Source organism: Neoarius graeffei, chromosome 5 (genome assembly GCF_027579695.1).
Source record: "Neoarius graeffei isolate fNeoGra1 chromosome 5, fNeoGra1.pri, whole genome shotgun sequence".
NCBI lineage: Eukaryota > Metazoa > Chordata > Actinopteri > Siluriformes > Ariidae > Neoarius > Neoarius graeffei.
In genome coordinates, this window is record NC_083573.1 from 71,456,896 (window position 1) to 71,476,184 (window position 19,289).

Genomic DNA, 19,289 nt, shown 5'->3' on the forward strand with positions numbered 1-19,289 from the left:
AACTGTATGGGCTACTAGGTATTAAGCCGATCCGCACCAGCGTTTATCACCCACAGACGGACGGTTTAGTTGAACGGTTCAATCGCACCCTCAAGAATATTATTAAAAAATTCGTAAGTGAGGACGCACGTAACTGGGATAAGTGGCTCGAACCCTTGTTGTTTGCAGTGCGAGAGGTCCCCCAAGCCTCCACGGGGTTTTCCCCGTTTGAATTATTATACGGGCGTAAGCCGCGCGGCATCTTAGATGTACTGCGGGAAAATTGGGAGGAGGGACCTTCACAGAGCAAAAACGAAATTCAGTACGTTATGGATCTGCGCGCAAAACTCCACACGCTCACCCACCTAACTCAGGAGAATTTGCGGCAGGCCCAGGAACGGCAAGTCCGCCTGTACAACAAGGGCACGCGCCTTAGAGAGTTCACTCCGGGAGAGAAGGTACTCGTCCTGTTGCCCACGTCGAGCTCCAAATTAATCGCCAAGTGGCAAGGACCCTTTGAGGTCACACGGCGAGTCGGGGACGTCGACTACGAGGTTAGGCGAACGGACAGGGAGGGGGCGCTACAGATCTACCACCTCAATCTGCTGAAACTCTGGAATGAGGAGGTCCCCGTGGCGTTGGTGTCGGTAGTTCCGGAGAAGGCGGAGCTGGGGCCGGAGGTCCCCAAAGGGTCATTGGCATCACGTACCTCTCCGGTCCCCTGTGGAGACCACCTCTCCCCGACCCAACTCGCGGAGGTCGCCCAGTTGCAGGCCGAGTTTTCGGATGTGTTCTCGCCCCTGCCCGGTCGCACGAACCTCATAGAACACCACATAGAGACGCCCCCGGGGGTGGTAGTGCGTAGCCGCCCTTATAGACTACCCGAACACAAAAAAAAGGTGGTTCGGGAAGAACTTCAGGCCATGCTCGAAATGGGCATCGTCGAGGAGTCCCACAGTGACTGGAGCAGCCCAGTGGTCTTGGTTCCCAAGGCCGACGGGTCGGTCCGGTTCTGTGTGGACTATAGAAAAGTCAACGCGGTGTCTAAATTCGACGCATACCCAATGCCTCGTATTGATGAGCTGCTCGATCGACTAGGCACGGCTCGCTTTTACTCGACACTGGATTTGACGAAGGGATATTGGCAGATCCCCTTGACTCCATTATCCCGAGAGAAAACGGCCTTTTCCACACCGTTCGGCTTACACCAGTTCGTCACACTTCCGTTTGGGCTGTTTGGGGCGCCCGCTACGTTTCAGCGGCTGATGGACCGGGTCCTCCGGCCGCACGCCACCTATGCGGCCGCGTACCTAGACGACATCATCATTTATAGCAATGACTGGCAGCGGCACCTGCAACACCTGAGGGCCGTCCTTAGGTCGCTGAGGCGGGCGGGACTCACTGCCAACCCGAAGAAGTGTGCGATTGGGCGGGTGGAAGTACGGTATCTGGGCTTCCACTTGGGCAACGGGCAGGTGCGTCCCCAAATTAATAAGACTGCAGCGATTGCGGCCTGCCCGAGGCCCAAGACCAAAAAGGGGGTGAGACAGTTCCTGGGGCTGGCTGGCTACTATCGTAGGTTTATACCTAATTATTCGGACGTCACCAGCCCGCTGACTGACCTCACTAAAAAGGGGGCACCAGATCCGGTCCAGTGGACGGAGCAGTGCCAGCGGGCTTTCTCTGAGGTAAAGGCTGCACTGTGTGGGGGGCCACTCTTACACTCCCCTGACTTCTCTCTCCCTTTTTTGTTGCAGACGGATGCGTCGGACAGAGGGCTGGGGGCCGTTTTGTCCCAGCAGGTGGAGGGGGAGGACCGCCCAGTCCTATACATCAGCCGCAAGCTGTCAGTGCGTGAGGGGCGCTACAGCACCATTGAGAAGGAGTGCCTGGCGATCAAGTGGGCGGTCCTCACCCTCCGTTACTACCTGCTGGGGCGCTCTTTCACCCTCTGTTCGGACCACGCGCCCCTCCAGTGGCTCCACCGCATGAAGGATGCCAACGCGCGGATCACCCGTTGGTATCTGGCACTCCAACCCTTCAACTTCAAGGTGGTCCACAGGCCGGGGGCGCAGATGGTCGTGGCGGACTTCCTCTCCCGTCAAGGGGGGGGGGAGTCGGCTGCGGGCCGGACGGGCGCCCGGCCTGAGTCGGGCAGTGGGGGTATGTGGCAGCGGGGGCGTGGTCAAGCATCGGTCTGTGACAGGAGGGTGGAGCCGGGGAAGGTGAGTGGCAGATTCGCTACACCTGACGGTAATTAACCTGTGTTTTGTGTGTGTTTTCCCAGTAAACCGCTCCCTATTTTAAGAGGCTGAGAGAGAGAGCAGAGGGAGCGCGACCCGGGAGTGGAGGCTGAGAGTGTGTCTGTGTGCTGCGAGTTCTTTTTAAACTGAAAAGTTTATTAATAAAATAAGCTGTTACTACCTCCAAACGTTGTCCTGCCGTCCTCTGTGCTCCACCCACGCATTGTCCGCGCTACACCCCTATAATTGGAGCACACTCTCCAGTCCCCTTTCTTAAAAAGAGGGACCGCCACCCCAGTCTGCCACTCCAGAGGCACTGTCCCTGACTGCCATGCGATGTTGCAGAGGTGTGTCAGCCAAGACAGCCCCACAACATCCAGAGACTTGAGATACTTGGGGCGGATCTCATCCACCCCCGGTGCCTTGCCACCGAGGAGCTTGCTAACCACCTCAGTGACTTCGGATTGGGTAATGGACAAGTCCACCTCCGAGTCATCAGCCTCCGCTTCCTCAATGGAAGATGTGACAGTGGGATTGAGGAGATCCTTGAAGTATTCCTTCCACCGCCCGACAATGTCCCCAGTCGAGGTCAACAGGTCCCCACCCGCACTGTAAACAGTGTTGGCAGAGTACTGCTTCCCCCTCCTGAGGCACCAGACAGTTTGCCAGAATGTCTTCGAGGCTGACTGATAGTCCTCCTCCATGGCCTCACCAAACTCCTCCCAGTTCTGAGTTTTTGCCTCCGCAACTGCCCGAGCTGCGGCACGCCTGGCCTGCCGATACCCGTCAGCTGCCTCAGGAGTCCCGGAGGCCAACATGGCCCAATAGGACTCCTTCTTCAGCTTGACGGCATCCCTTTCTTCCGGTGTCCACCACCGGGTTCGGGGATTGCCGCCATGACAGGCACCAGAGACCTTGTGGCCACAGCTCCGAACAGCCACGTCGACAATGGAGGCAGAGAACATGGTCCACTCAGACTCAATGTCCCCTGCCTCCCTTGGAAGCTGGGAGAAGCTCTCCTGGAGGTGGGAGTTAAAGACCTCCCCAACAGAGTGCTCGGCCAGACGTTCCCAGCAGACCCTCACTATACATTTGGGCCTGCCAGGTCTGTCCGGCTTCCTCCTCCTCCAGCGGATCCAACTCACCACCAGGTGGTGATCAGTTAACAGCTCAGCCCCTCTCTTCACCTGAGTGTCCAAGACATAGGGTCGGAGATCCGATGAAATGACAACAAAGTCGATCATCGACCTCCGATCTAAGGTGTCCTGGTGCCACGTGCACTTATGGACACCCCTATGCTCGAACATGGTGTTCGTTATGGACAAACCGTGACTAGCACAGAAGTCCAATAACAAAACACCACTCGGGTTCAGATCGGGGAGGCCGTTCCTCCCAATCACGCCCCTCCATGTGTCACTGTCGTCACCCACATGAGCATTGAAGTCCCCCAGTAGAACAATGGAGTCCCCAGTCTGAGCACCTCTCAGTACCTCTCCCAGGGACTCCAAGAAGGCCGGATACCCTATACTGCTATTCGGCCCATAGGCACAAGCAACAGCAAGAGCTCTCTCCCCTATCCGAAGGCGCAGAGAGGCGACCCTCTCGTTCACTGGGGTAAACTCCAACACATGGCGCCTGAGCTGGGGAGCTATAAGCACGCCCACATCAGCCCGCCGCCGTTCACCATGGGCGACTCAAGAGAAGTGGAGAGTCCAGCCCCTCTCGAGGAGCTGGGTTCCGGAGCCCAAGCTGTGCATGGAGGTGAGCCCGACTATCTCTAGCCAGTACCTCTCAACCTCCCGCACAAGCTCAGGCTCTTTACCCCCCAGCGAAGTGACATTCCATGTCCCAACAGCTAGCTGCTGTGTTTGGAGATCAGGTCGTCAAAGCCCCTGCCTTCGACTGCCGCCCAATCCACATTGCACCAGCCCCCTATGGCTACCTCTGTGGGTGGTGAACCCACAGGAGGTCAGGCCCACATCACCGCTTTGGGCTGAGTCCAGCCGGGCCCCATGGGCAAAGGCCCGGCCACCAAGTGCTCGCATATGAGCCCTAACCCCAGGCCTGGCTCCAGGGTGGGGCCCCAGCTGCGCCATACCGGGTGACGTCACGGTCCTTGATAGATTGCTATCCATAAGGGGTTTTGGTGAACTGCTCTTAGTCTGGCCTGTCACCTAGGACCTGTCTGCCTTGGGAGACCCTAACAGGGGCATAATGCCCCCAACAACATAGCTCCTAGGATCATTCAAGCACACAAACCCCTCCACCACAATAAGGTGGCAGTTCTAGGAGGGGTGCTGGCAAGTGTTACTTTGAAAATGTCAGTTTTTTTCTGATTGAACCAGCTAAGATTGAACAAATGAACGACATTCTTAGGACCAGTCGCTTGAATAATAAAGGAAATATTCTTGGTCACAAAGTCTTTGCTCAGTGAGTTTTGTAGGCTGATAGACAGCATTTATGTCAGTATATCTATGCTCAACAGAAATTATGATGAGATCTACTGTGAGGCCTTAAAGGAGATACGCAGAGCCATGGCCTTACTTTTGTTTATAAATGCCCTGATACGGTACCTCAAGAATGGCATAGGAATAGTTTTAAGCATTAACAATGAATCTAATATAGTAATTTTTATGATTAAAGTGATTCATATAGATAGCGGTCCTAGTGAATGACCTTGACGTCCGTAACATTGCAGCAGGAAGGCTATCTGTCTCATCGCCATTTCCGCTATACTGAAACACAGAGCTGACTGCAACTCTGATTATCCATTTTGAGCTAATTTATCACCATGTCACATAGATGTGTTGCTGGCCAGTGCAACAACATGACAGAAGGTGGATTTATGTTGTTGGATTCATGGCCCAAAAATGTTCAAACTGTAAAGATTTGGACGTGTTTTGCGAGAAGTTCACGGGCACATTGGGCGCCTACGAAGTGGTCTCTCCTCTGCACATTTTACTGAGGACTCGTACAGAACCTCTGATCTGTTGAGAAGCATTGGCTATAAACCCGTATTGAAAGAGGGTGCAGTACCAACAATTAAAGAAAAAGAAAACAAGGAAAATATTTATTTTATTTTTTAAAGGAAAGTTAGTTCAGTTGCACCAGTTCTGGAGTGAGCCGAGGGTTGTTGATAAAACCCGGGATGGAATGAGACGGGACATATCGCTCGGGCAGTGATCTCCCCACAGTTGTTGCTAAAACCGGTGACATCCCGTTCTGTCCCGGGTTTTAGTAATTGTCTGAGCCGAACAGTAATGGCGGAGTACTCAGTAATGGAGAAAATGGAGAATGAGTGGACCAGCCGTCTGATTTCTGTGCTGGATATTGCTGCCATCTCGCCCTTACGTGGAAGAAGCGAATGAACGGAGAACTGAATGAACAACTGAAAGTCAGATTGTTTCAAAACAATCGGCCACAAGATCGTCCTTCAAGAAGCAAGAACACAGATGGGTAAGCTCCGACTCTCATTTGGATACAAAACAACAAAAACAGCACATTGTTTACCTGCATTTAGATTAATATATGTAACTTTTATTGTGTTTATGTTACCGGTATAAGATTACTTAATTTGCTTCAGAATTTGATTGTCTCAGTTCATCTGATTATTTAATTAGCCTTTTACGTTTTATCAGTGAAAATGCATGCATGTACATGTATGTTGCACCTATCCTGTTTTAATGAGAGTCAACCCAAAATCAATGAAGTCATACTGTATCAGTCTTAGTTGAGCAAGTCAGTAACGGTATTTCTTACTTTCACCATAAATTTTTATTTATATGACTTTGGTCTATAGCTGTAAAAGGCTTCGGCCTTAGAACCGGTTAATGCTGTGACGTCACGCACTCAGGGCTGGCTGGCTCAGCGGGGCAGCTCGAATGCCAACTTTGCGGTTGATTTTAACTCTCAAAACTATCTATTTTTAATTCCCATTTATGCACCATACAAGAGTCAAGGATGGAGATACTATCCACTCAGAAATGCATTTTAAAATAAAGGTTCTGTGCATATCCTTTAAGCTCTTTACTCTAAAAGTAATGAGAAAGAGACTTTCTAAGGTTGATTTTTATCCATAAGCACTGCACCAAAACCTCAAGAATCTGGAGATATCTTTTTTAAATTCTTGCAAGAATCTGGATCATATTTGGAGATATGTATCATACATGGGTCATAGTTTGAAATACCATCTACAGATTCTGAGGTATGGATTCTGAGAGAGTTTTATCCCTTCTTTTTACCACTGCATTTGCAGCAAAATAAATAAGCTCAGGATCAAGTTCACCCCATGTTGCTGGTTCACTGAGTACCTTCAATTATTAATATGAATGATTTTGGTTATAATTAGAGTGATATGAAAATGAACAGTTAACATGCTAAAACAACCACGATTCCAAAAATGTCGGGATGCTGTGTAAATCGTAAATAAAAACAGAATGCAATGATTTACAAATTCTTCTTGATATATCCAACTGAATATAATACAAAGAAAATATATTTTATGTTCAAACTGATAAACTCATCTCATCTCATTATCTCTAGCTGCTTTATCCTGTTCTACAGGGTCGCAGGCAAGCTGGAGCCTATCCCAGCTGACTACAGGCGAAAGGCGGGGTACACCCTGGACAAGTTGCCAGGTCATCACAGGGCTGACACATAGACACAGACAACCATTCACACTCACATTCACACCTACGGTCAATTTAGAGTCACCAGTTAACCTAACCTGCATGTCTTTGGACTGTGGGGGAAACCGGAGCAAACCCACACGGACACGGGGAGAACATGCAAACTCCACACAGAAAGGCCCTCACTGGCTGCTGGGCTTGAACCCGGACCTTCTTGCTGTGAGGCAACAGCGCTAACCACTACACCACCGTGCCGTCCCAACTGATAAACTTTATTGTTTTTTTGTCAATATACACTCATTCTGAATTTGATGCTTGTAACACATTCCAAATAGTTGCAATGGGGAAGATTCAGAGAATCCAGAAGAATCTCTGTGTGCAAGGGGCAAGGTTGAAAACCAACATTGAACATCCGTGACCTTCGGACCCTCAGGCAGCAGTGCATTAAAAACTGACATGATTATATAACGGATATTACATGGACTCATATGTGGCTGTCCAGATGATGTCTTTTTCAGGGACATCTCTACTTATTCCAGCAAGATAATGCCAAGCCACATTCTGAACATACTACAACAGCATGGCTTCATAGTAAAAGAGTGCGGATGCTAAACTGGCTCACCTGCCTCCCATTAAAAATGTGTGGTGCATTATGAAGCGCAAAATATGACAATGGATAACCCAGACTGTTGAGCAACTTAAGTCATATATCAAGCAAGAATGGGAAAGAATTTCATGTTCAAAACTTAAAAAAAATGTGTCCACAGTTCCCAAACACTTACTGAGTGTTGATGAAAGAGAAGGTGTTGTAACACAGCTGTAAATTTGTCCCTGTCCCAACTTTTTTGGACCATGTCGCAGGCATCAAATTCAGAATGAGTGTATATTTACAGAAAACAATAAAATGTATCAGTTTGAACATTAACTATATTGTCTGTATATAGTATTCAGTTGAATATAGGTGGAATAGGATTCGCAAATAATTGCATTCTCTTTTTATTTACATTTTACACAGTGTCCCAACTTTTTGGAATCAGGGTTTGTAGAATGTGTGAATTATGTCCAAAGTTTTATTTATATAAAACAAACACAAAATTAAATGGTAACCATATTGAAAAATTAATTTACATTCTTTATTAAAGAATAAACAACTTCATAGTAATTGTCTTTCATGGTGAAATGAAATATTGAATCTAGTGAGTCACATTTCATTTACAGAGTTACAGTATCAGAAGTATTGAACCTGTCAGCAACAACTGTGAAAATACCTCTGTACTTAGAGGGAAACAGAAAGCAAATGCTATTACTTGTGGTAGAGTAACAAACAAGCTGGAAACTTTAATGTGTGTAGGTTATTTGGATTTCACAAATAGGTACTGTCATATCCTACTGTGCCATCATTTCATATATAACCAGAGAAAAGAGTTGACTTGAAAAAGTCACTGTATAGTAGGAAGCTCCACACAGTGGGCTTCACAGTCCTCCTTTGTGTCAAACCTGTTAAGATTCCCATCGCATCCTCCATACAAGAAGATAAGGCATTTGTTCTGCTCTTGATTATAGAACCATTTGAATACATACTTTCTGCAGGGCCCTATATCTTTTTTCATGAAGCACAAATCTGGAAGGGGAGACAGGAAGAGAAGGGGGAAGTATGGGGTGAGTGTTAGCAGGAATGCTTTAAAGTTAAGTTACATAACAATGATACTGCAGTGTTTACGGATACAGATGACACATGTCTTGAAACATTCATTTTCTGTACTAAAACAGTTGTCATCACAACCACCATACCATAATTATAAGCATGCACCAACTATGCTATCATAGTACCATTTTTTGACATATTCTCAACACACTGTGCCACTGCTCATATACAGTAAAGACTGGGCTAGAAGCAAAACAGAAAAGAAACATGCATGGTGCATATAGGACACAGTAATCACACTACATTTGCTTACATTTATAATACTCACACACAAATCTCATACGGTCTCTTTATAATGATTTGTAAGCCTAGGTTTGTAGTGCTCTTGGATATATTGTAAACTCAAACACTTGAGGTGCACTCAGGTTACTGTTGTTGTAATATAATTTACAAAAAAGGGGGGGGGTTTAAATTTTTTAAGACATGCTCATGAAAATGAGTCTGCTTTACCATTTGAATCTCCATGTCCTGGAGTCAGCGGGTCCCCATTTTCATACACAATCTCCATCAGTGTCCCTCTCTGTTCAGCATCATACATATATTCATACACATCTTCTTCTTCCTCCTTGTCCACTAATTTTTTCTCTGCTTCATCAAAGTAATCTGATGTTGGGAAAGGACTCCTGAGGAAGAAGCAATTCTTTTAATCACATTGTCTTTCAGAACACATGTTCCTGATTTGTTAAACAGAAGTTAATTAAAAAACATCAATGAAAAATATGATAGTAAGAAGCACTAATGCAAGCCTTAGAATATAACAAATAATAATAAAAGCAATAGGTACAAATAAAATCCTTGGATAAACTTCAGCGTGTCTGAGTAAAATGTGACTGATTTTTAAAAATGTGCGTAATATTCTGACTAACTTTTATTCAGTGTAATCCAGCCACCATCGTCAATATTGCCAGTATTGCTATGGCTGCTGCTTCATATTTACTGCCCGCCGTACTACTTTTCATCGCTGGCAAAAATGCCCGTTTGTTTGAGCTTTACTACTACTGGTAGTTTTAGTGAATCTAGGTAAAGCCAGTCCTGATTTTTTTCTTGGCAATCTAGATGTAAATCACATCACCAAGATGTGCAAGTTAAGAAAAATGTTTCAATACTGTCAAATGGCCAAAAGTTTTATGATGGAAAAGCCTAAGATATTTTTGCTTTATATTTGAAAACCACAACTGAGACTGATGTATATGAATTTTTACGCACTGCCATTATATTGTAAAACCACTACTAGTATATGTGCTTCTATCAAAATTTTGACAAATGCCTTAATTAAACTTTAGAGCCCTTTTAGGAAATGCATAAGGAGTGGGGAGTTTGTGTTGTCTGCTTTCTCAGTAACATGACAAACTGTGTTTTTTGTCTCTTAAATTCAAGAGAAAGAAAACATAGAAGCTGGTGAGGAAACAACTGTATACAGTGGTGAAATGGAATGAAGTACATTTACTCAAGTACTGTGTTTAAGTACAAATTCTTGTACATACTTGTACTTTACTTGATTTTCCATTTTATACTTCTACACTACATCACAGAGGCAAATATTGTACCGTTTACTCCACTATACTTGTCTGACAGTTTTAGTGACTGGTTACTTTTTTAGCGATATGTGGTTCCCACAGAACAGTAATGCATCTTATGATCTTACAGAATATGTTCTCTTTGCTGTAGACTAAAGTATCCAACAGTATATAAAGTAATTAAAAATTAGCACAAAGTTTAACATCTACATCAGTAAAATGCAATATACACATGAATGCAGTCATAATATTAATCCAAAAACATCATATATAATTGTATAATGCTGACAGGGACCATTTTAGTGCATAATGAGCACTTTTACTTTTCATACTTTAAAAACATTTTGTTGACAATACGTGTTTTTACTTAAGTAAGGTTTTGACTGCAGGACTTTTACTTGTAGTGGAGTAGTTACATAGAGTGATATTAGTACTTTTACTTAAGTAAAGGATCAGAATACATCTTCAAGCACTGTATGTAGCTGCTATAATGTAAGCATAGTAGGAAATAACTTCAGTGCTGGGAAACTTGCTCACTTACTGACTCTGACACTAGATACTCTTCCAATAATAATTTTCGAACAGAAAATGTCACCATGTCAACGATTATACAGTATTTTTTGTTATGCTAAATAACACATTTTTAATCTCTTTTATTAGGCTGAGATTATGTGGAGCATCCATCATGCAAATCCCTCTGAATGAGCTCTTATAGGAATGATAAAGCATTATGAGTGCATTAATATAAACTTATCATTTATGGTTTTATCCAATTTTTGATTAGAAGGAAAACTATTTGACTATAATTTGTGAGTGGCGTTGTAGTGCACAGCCCATACTGCTTAAAATTCCACCACCCACAATATAAAACACCTGCTTGCATCCCTAGACACAATATTCCATCGTAACAAAGTGAAAACAATTTTTGGATATTTTGTGAAAATTTATTAAAACTCAAAAACTGAAACATCTCATTTAGCTCAGTATTCATATCCTTACTTAAGTCACTCCAAACTGAGCTCAGATGCATCTTGTTTGCTTTGATTATCTTGAGATGGCTCTAGAACTTGACTGGAGTCTATCTGTGGCTAATTTAATTGATTTGGACATGTTTTAATAAGGCATACACAAGTCTATATAAAGTCAACATTTAGTGTGAGAACAAAAACCAAGCCATTAAGCTCAAGGAACTCTCTATAGAAGCAATGATCAAATTAAGTCAAGACATACAGCTAGGCAAAGATATAAAACCACTTTTAAAGCTTTGAATGTTCCCAGGAGCACAGTGGGCTCCAACATTGTGAAATGAAAGAATTTTGGAACCACCAGCATTCCTCCTACAGTTCAGCAGCCAAATTCAGTAATGGGCTAGAAGGGCCTGGTCAGGGAGGTAATCAGTAACCCAGTGACCACCATAACATAGTATTAGAAGTCCTCTGTCAAGATGGAAGAATTTGCTGGAAGCATAACCATCTCATTAGCACCATCACCTCACAGCAGAAAGGTTATGGGTTCAAACCTCATGGCTGACAGGGGCCTTTCTGTATGGAGTTTGCATGTTCTCCCTGTGTCTGCATGGGTTTCCTCCAGGTGCTCTGGTTTCCCCCACTATTCAAAGACATGCAGTTAAGTTAACTGGTTACTCTGAACTGCCCATAGGTGTGAATGATTGAGAGGAGAAAACCTCTACAGTGGTGCTTCAAAGTTTGTGAACCCTTTAGAATTTTCTATTTTTCTGCATAAATATGACCTAAAACATCATCAGGTTTTCACACAAGTCCTAAAAGTAGATAAGGAGAACCCAGTTAACAACTGAGACAAAAATATTATACTCAGTCATTTATTTATTGAAGAAAATGATCCAATATTACATATCTGTGAGTGGCAAAAGTATGTGAACCTCTAGGATTAGCAGCTAATTTGAAGGTGAAGTTAAAGTCAGGTGTTTTCAATCAATGGAATGACAATTAGCTGTGAGTGGGCACCCTGTTTTATTTAAAGAAAAGGGATCTATCAAAGTCTAATCTTCACAGCACATGTTTGTGGAAGTGTATCATGGCAAGAACAAAGGAGATTTCTGAGGACCTCAGAAAAAGCATTGCTGATGCTCATCAGGCCGGAAAAGGTTACAAAACCATCTCTAAAAAGAGTTTGGACTCCACCAATCCACAATCAGACAGATTGTGTACAAATGGAAGAAAGAAATTCAAGACCATTGTTACCCTCCCCAGGAGTGGTCGACCAACAAAGATCACTCCAAGAGCAAGGCATGTAATAGTCGGCAAGGTCACAAAGGACCCCAGGATAACTTCTAAGCAACTGAAGGCCTCTCTCACATTGGCTAATGTTAATGTTCATGAGTCCACCATCAGGAGAACACTGAACAACAATGGTGTGCATGACAGGGTTGCAAGGGTTTGGAGTGCAAGCCACTGCTCTCCAAAAAGAACATTGCTGCTCATCTGCAGTTTGCTAAAGATCATGTGGACAAGCCAGAAGGCTATTGAAAAAAATGTTTTGTGGACAGATGAGACCAAAATAGAACTTTGTTTTAAATGAGAAGCATTATGTTTGGAGAAAGGAAAACACTGCATTCCAGCATAAGAAACTTATCCCATCTGTGAAACATGGTGGTGGTAGTATCATGGTTTGGGCCTGTTTTGCTGCATCTGGGCCAGGACGGTACAAGCAACAGGGATGACTGCTTCCTTGAGAGGATTATCAAGAAAAGTCCATTCAAAAACTTGGGAGAGCTTCATAAGGAGTGGACTGAGGCTGGTGTCTGTGCATCAAGAGCCACCATGCATAGACATCTTCAGGAAAGGAGCTACAACTGTCACATTCCTAATATCAAGCGACTCCTGAACCAGAGACAATGTCAGAAGTGTCTTAATGGTCTGCTCACGTGCAGTCACTTCGCACTTTTGTCAACATGGCTCAATTTCTTTGTTATCCTTTTACTCGTCACGTGAACTTTATAATCAGTATTTTTTTTTAAATTGAAGGATAAAACAATTATTGAATTCTGTTTTCACAAAATATCATGATTTGTCAGTGTCTCACAAGCAATTATTTGCCTATGCCTTCGGCATCAGCTTGCAGCATTGCTTGCTCACCACTAAAAAAAAAAAAAAAAATCACGATATTTTGTTCAATCTCATACAATAATTGCTTATTGGTGAACCATGGTGGTGACAGCATCATCCTATTATGCCCCCCCTCCCCCAAGCATAAGGGTGGACTTGTCAGAATCTAGGGAATAATGAATGCAGCCGATAACGAGCCACACAACCTCACACTAGGAGCAAATTTCAGCAAGACAATGATCCAAATTACACAGCCAAAACAATGCTGGACTGGCTGTGAGATTAGCCTCTGAAAGTCCTTGGGTAGCCCAGCCAAAACCCAGATTTGAATACTATAGAATGTCTGTGGAAAGACCTGAAAATGGCAGCTCACAAACTGTTAACATACAGTATGACTGAGCTTGAGAAGATCTACCAGTAAGAATGACAAAACCTGTTAAAATCCATGTGTGCAATGCCTGCAGAGACTTTCCTAAGAGGACTTGAAGCTATAATTGCTGTGAAAGGTGCTTCTAAAAAATACTGAAGAAATTATATGCATACTTACCTAAATGAGAGATTGAATTTATTTTATATAACAGCAGGAATAGAACAAGAAAGTTCTAGGGACAGAGTAGATTACACTTTCTATGGCCAAAAGTATGTACTTTCCAATTTCTCAGTAAAATTACAAGCTGCATGTTTTTTTGAGACAGCAAGAGAGAAGGAGTTCCTGATGAAGGGACAACAATTTATCATGGCTATAACAAATGATAATAGGGAAAAAAATTTAAGCTGTGTCTCAAAATTTCCGCAACATCAAATCTAACAATAAATTATTAAAATGCATGATGCATCATTCATTAATAAATGAAACATTGTAATCATTGGCAAATCACTGTGCTAAAGGTGGAAGAGCGCACGTGTGCTCTTCCTGGTGACCCTAGCAAAATAAAGATGTGTTACATCTGGTACCTTCTTAAAATAATAACAAAAATGACTCCCTATAGGAGGCAATAGTTTGCAATGCATAGCACTGCATCACTAATAATGCAAGGGTGAGCTAAAAAATATCAAAAACCTGGGAAGACCACTGAAAACAATTGTGGTGGGTGAAAGAAGAATTCCTTCCCTGGTGAAGAAAAGGTCCTTCATAACAGTTGGCCATATCGAGAACAACCTCCAGGAGGTAGGCATATCTGTGGCAACATCAACAATCAGAAGACGTCTTCACCAAAGTAAATAGAGTTTACCCCAAGCTATAAAAATTAGTAAGCCTCAAAAACAGTAAGACTAGATTAGAGTTTGGCAAAAACATAAAAAAAAATCCTGTACAGTTCACGAACAATGTCCCATGGACAGAAGAGACAAAGGTCAACTTTTACCAGAATGATGGGAAAAGAAGAGTATGAAGAAAAGAAGGAACTGCTCATGATCAGACTCATCTTATGGCATGGGCATGTATGGCTTCTAATAGAACTGGTTCCCTTGTATTTATTGATGATTTTACTGCTAAAAAAAAAAAAGCATGATGAATTGAATTCTGAAGTGTATATGGTTATATTTAAAATGTTTTCTATTGGTCAGCTCTTCATAGTGCAGATAGATAATGAACCAAAGCATACCTCAAACGCAACCCAATATTTTTTAAGGCAAAAAAGTGGAATTTTCTGCAATAACCAAGTCTTCTTGCTCATCGTCTGACCTGAATACAATTGAACATGTATTTCATTTACTGAGGGCAAAAATAAACACAAAATGCCCCATGAAAAAGCAGGAACTGTTGACTGCTGTAGTAAAGGTGTGGCGGAGCATCAAGAAACAAAGAAAATATAAAAAGGAGTTTTGTAATATTACCTGTCAATGGGTGGCCTCTTCGTAGCCTCAGAGACATCAAGGACATCATGACCATGCTGGTGCTGAAGACTCTCACATTGTTTTCTGAGCAATGGAGCAGGGTAGGCATTCATGTCCCCTGTATTCATAAAATCAGAACAAATCCAACTCAACCATACATCCATTCAATATCTGAGAGCATGAAACAAAAGAGGGTAAGAAAGCACTTTAGCTTTAATTAGGGCTGTCAAAATGAATGCATTAATGCATTACATGGCCAAAAGTACGTGGAAACCTGTCCATTGACCTTCCCCAAACTATTGCCACAAATTGGGAAGCAAACAACTGTAGTGAATGTCACTGTATGATACAGCATTAAATTTTCCCTTCAGTAGAACCAAGTGGCCCAAACCTGTTCCAGTATGACAATGTCCCTGTGCATAACATGATGTCCATAAAGACATGCTGTGCCAAGTTGGTGTACGATGTTAAGCATGTACAGTGGGGCAAAAAAGTATTTAGTCAGTCACCAATTGTGCAAGTTCTCCCACTTAAAAAGATGAGAGGCCTGTAATTTTCATCATAGGTATACCTCAACTATGAGAGACAAAATGAGAAAAAAAAATCCAGAAAATCACATTGTCTGATTTTTAAATAATTTATTTGCAAATTATGGTGGAAAATAAGTATTTCGTCAATAACAAGAGTTCATCTCAATACTTTGTTATATACCCTTTGTTGGCAATGACAGAGGTCAAACGTTTTCTGTAAGTCTTCACAAGGTTTTCACACACTGTTGCTGGTATTTTGGCCCATTCCTCCATGCAGATCTCCTCTAGAGCAGCGATGTTTTGGGACTGTCGCTGGGCAACACGGACTTCCAACTCCCTCCAAAGATTTTCTACGGGGTTGAGATCTGGAGACTGGCTAGGCCACTCCAGGACCTTGAAATGCTTCTTACGAAGCCACTCCTTCGTTGCCCGGGCGGTGTGTTTGGGATCATTGTCATGCTGAAAGACCCAGCTACATTTCATCTTCAATGCCCTTGCTGATGGAAGGTGCTTTTCACTCAAAATCTCACGATACATGGCCCCATTCATTCTTTCCTTTACACGGATCAGTCGTCCTGGTCCCTTTGCAGAAAAACAGCCCCAAAGCATGATGTTTCCACCCCCATGCTTCACAGTAGGTATGGTGTTCTTTGGATGCAACTCAGCATTCTTTCTCCTCCAAACACAACAAGTTGAGTTTTTACCAAAAAGTTCTATTTTGGTTTCATCTGACCATATGACATTCTCCCAATCCTCTTCTGGATCATCCAAATGCTCTCTAGCAAACTTCAGATGGGCCTGTACTGGCTTAAGCAGGGGGACACGTCTGGCACTGCAGGATTTGAGTCCCTGGCAGCGTAGTGTGTTACTGATGGTAGCCTTTGTTACTTTGGTCCCAGCTCTCTGTAGGTCATTCACTAGGTCCCCCCATGTGGTTCTGGGATTTTTGCTCACCATTCTTGTGATCATTTTGACCCCACGAGGTGAGATCTTGCGTGGAGCCCCAGATCGAGGGAGATTATCAGTGGTCTTGTATGTCTTCCATTTTCTAATAATTGCTCCCACAGTTGATTTCTTCACACCAAGCTGCTTACCTATTGCAGATTCAGTCTTCCCAGCCTGGTGCAGGCCTACAATTTTGTTTCTGGTGTCCTTTGACAGCTCTTTGGTCTTGGCCATAGTGGAGTTTGGAGTGTGACTGTTTGAGGTTGTGGACAGGTGTCTTTTATACATATCTGTGAAGAAACTCAGTCGTCCAGGTACATAGTAATCTGTGGTTGGTTGAAGAGAGCAACTGGACTTGCTTGACGATTCTTGAAAACGTTTCGCCTCTCCTCCGAAAGGCATCCTCAGTTCTGTCTGACTACTAGGGAGTATCCAGTATTTATCCTCTCATGGATCATCATAGAATCCGAATCAGAATGCTGATGGCTGCATTGTGGGCGGCTGATAAGATGTCATAGACACCCACCTCTGTTCAATGCTGGTCGTTCCAGGTTGACAAAAATGAACGATCCACTCTGGTTAAGATGTCTGCCAGTTTTCTGGAAGTCCTCTCATACTCCCGCACCAGTCTTTTATACTGATAACGAGTTCAAACAGGTGCCATTAATACAGGTAACGAGTGGAGGACAGAGGAGCCTCTTAAAGAAGTTGTTACAGGTCTGTGAGAGCCAGAAATCTTGCTTGTTTGTAGGTGACCAAATACTTATTTTACTGAGGAATTTACCAATTAATTCATTAAAAATCCTACAATGTGATTTCCTGGATTCTTTCCCCCCATTCTGTCTCTCATAGTTGAAGTGTACCTATGATGAAAATTACAGGCCTCTCTCATCTTTTTAAGTGGGAGAACTTGCACAATTGGTGGCTGACTAAATACTTTTTTGCCCCACTGTACATATGTGTGATGTGTGATGGTTAGGTGTCCACATATGTTTAGCCATATAGTGTACCTTAGTACGGCCATGTATTACACAGACAATTCATGGACAACTGTTGCATTGTTGCAATATTAGAAGATTATTAAACAGTTTTATTTCAGCCAATTATAAGAACACAATTTGTGACCTTAGTATTATAAGATTCTATCTGACTTAAAATGGAAAGGCAGTCAGCACTTAATATTACATATATTAAGATCATAAACTGCTCTATATCCTGTTAATTGTATAGTATTAGATGGGTATTCCCACAGGGGAAATATCCATCCATCCATTATCTGTAACCGCTTATCCTGTACAGGGTCGCAGGCAAGCTGGAGCCTATCCCAGCTGACTATTGGCCCTTTTCCACTACCCTTTTTCAGCTCACTTCAGCCCGACACGGCTCGCGTTTCGACTACCAAAAAACAGCACGACTCCGCTTGCTTCAGCCCTGCTTAGCCCCTAAAACTTGCACGGTTTTGGAGTGGGGCTGAAGCGAGCCAAAGCGAGCCGAGTGAGGCTGGGGGCGTGAGCAGACACTCCCCTGTGCACCGATTGGTGAGGAGGAGTGTCCTCACATGCCCACACACGCCCCGCGAGCACGCTGGGATCTGTAAACACCGTAAACCCGGAAGAAGAAGAATTACGAATTACGAGAATTTCTGAAGCCTTATGCACCTTGCCTCATCTATACGCTCTTGCCAGTATCTGTTGGCGTTGTCGGTGACAACAAGCCACAGAACCAAGACCAGCAACACTAACGACTCCATGTCCTCCATGTTTATTGTTTACTATCCGGGTCGTGAGGCTACCGCTTAAAAGCTCACTGATGTCACTGTTTGCGCTGCTTAACGACATCACGTGACGTCCACCCACTTTCGCTAACTCCACCCAATGTGTCCACCCACTTCCAGTCAGCACGGTTCAGCGCGGTTGTAGTCGAAATGCAACTCCAACAGCCCCACTCAGCTCAACTCAGCCCAACTCAGCACGGCACGGCTCAGCCCGACTCAGCCACGTTTGTAGTGGAAAAGCGGCATATGAGAGAGAGGCAGGGTACACCCTGGACAAGTTGCCAGGTCATCGCAAGGTTAACACAGAGACAAACAACCATTCACACTCACATTCACACCTTCAGTCAATTTAGAGCCACCAATTAGCCTAACCTGCATGTCTTTGGACTGTGGGGGAAACCGGAGCACCCGGAGGAAACTCACGCAGACACGGGGAGAACATGCAAACTCCACACAGAAAGGCCCTTGTCAGCTGCAAGGCTTGAAACCCAGGACCTTCTTGCTGTGAGGCAACAGTGCTAACCACTACACCACTGTGCTACCCATCACAGTGGAAATATATGTTCTTAATTACTTATTTGTTGCACTAATGAACAATAATGAGCCTCATTTATTAAGCTGGATACAAATGGAATTGTGTGTAAATCATTAGTATGAGTGTACAAGAAAATTGGTATTCTGTTCATACCCTACTCCTGGGAGTGAGTAAATTTATGCATAAGAAGATTTAAACCTCGACTTGATTGACTTAAGATTATATACAGTAATTTGCTGCATCACTGCACTTTTACTTATATATATATATATATATATATATATATATATATATATATATATATATAAATAAAAGAAGGTTCTGGGTTCGAGCCCAGTGGCCAACGGGGGCCTTTCTGTGTGGAGTTTACATGTTCTCCCCGTGTCTGCGTGGGTTTCCTTCAGGTGCTCCGTTTTCCCCCACAGTCCAAAGACATGCAGGTTAGGCTAATCGGTGGCTCTAAATTGACCGTAGGTGTGAATGGTTGTTTGTTTCTATGCATCAGCCCTGT

The 19,289-nt window shown here is 43.7% G+C and overlaps 1 protein-coding gene across 5 annotated transcripts in view; it reads right to left on the reverse strand.

Moving 5' to 3' along the window:
• Positions 1–7,961: 7,961 nt before the first annotated feature.
• The window catches only part of LOC132887037 (collagen alpha-6(VI) chain-like), a 74,181-nt gene continuing 62,853 nt past the window's right edge, over positions 7,962–19,289 (reverse strand). For all 5 annotated transcript variants that reach the window (XM_060922353.1, XM_060922351.1, XM_060922349.1 and 2 more), the window contains 3 exons: positions 14,995–15,112; positions 9,006–9,178; positions 7,962–8,471 (listed from right to left, as the gene is read on the reverse strand). In XM_060922353.1, the coding sequence (XP_060778336.1) occupies positions 8,290–8,471; positions 9,006–9,178; positions 14,995–15,112 (473 nt within the window). In that variant the 3' untranslated portion in view covers positions 7,962–8,289. The remainder of the gene's footprint in view (positions 8,472–9,005; positions 9,179–14,994; positions 15,113–19,289) is intronic.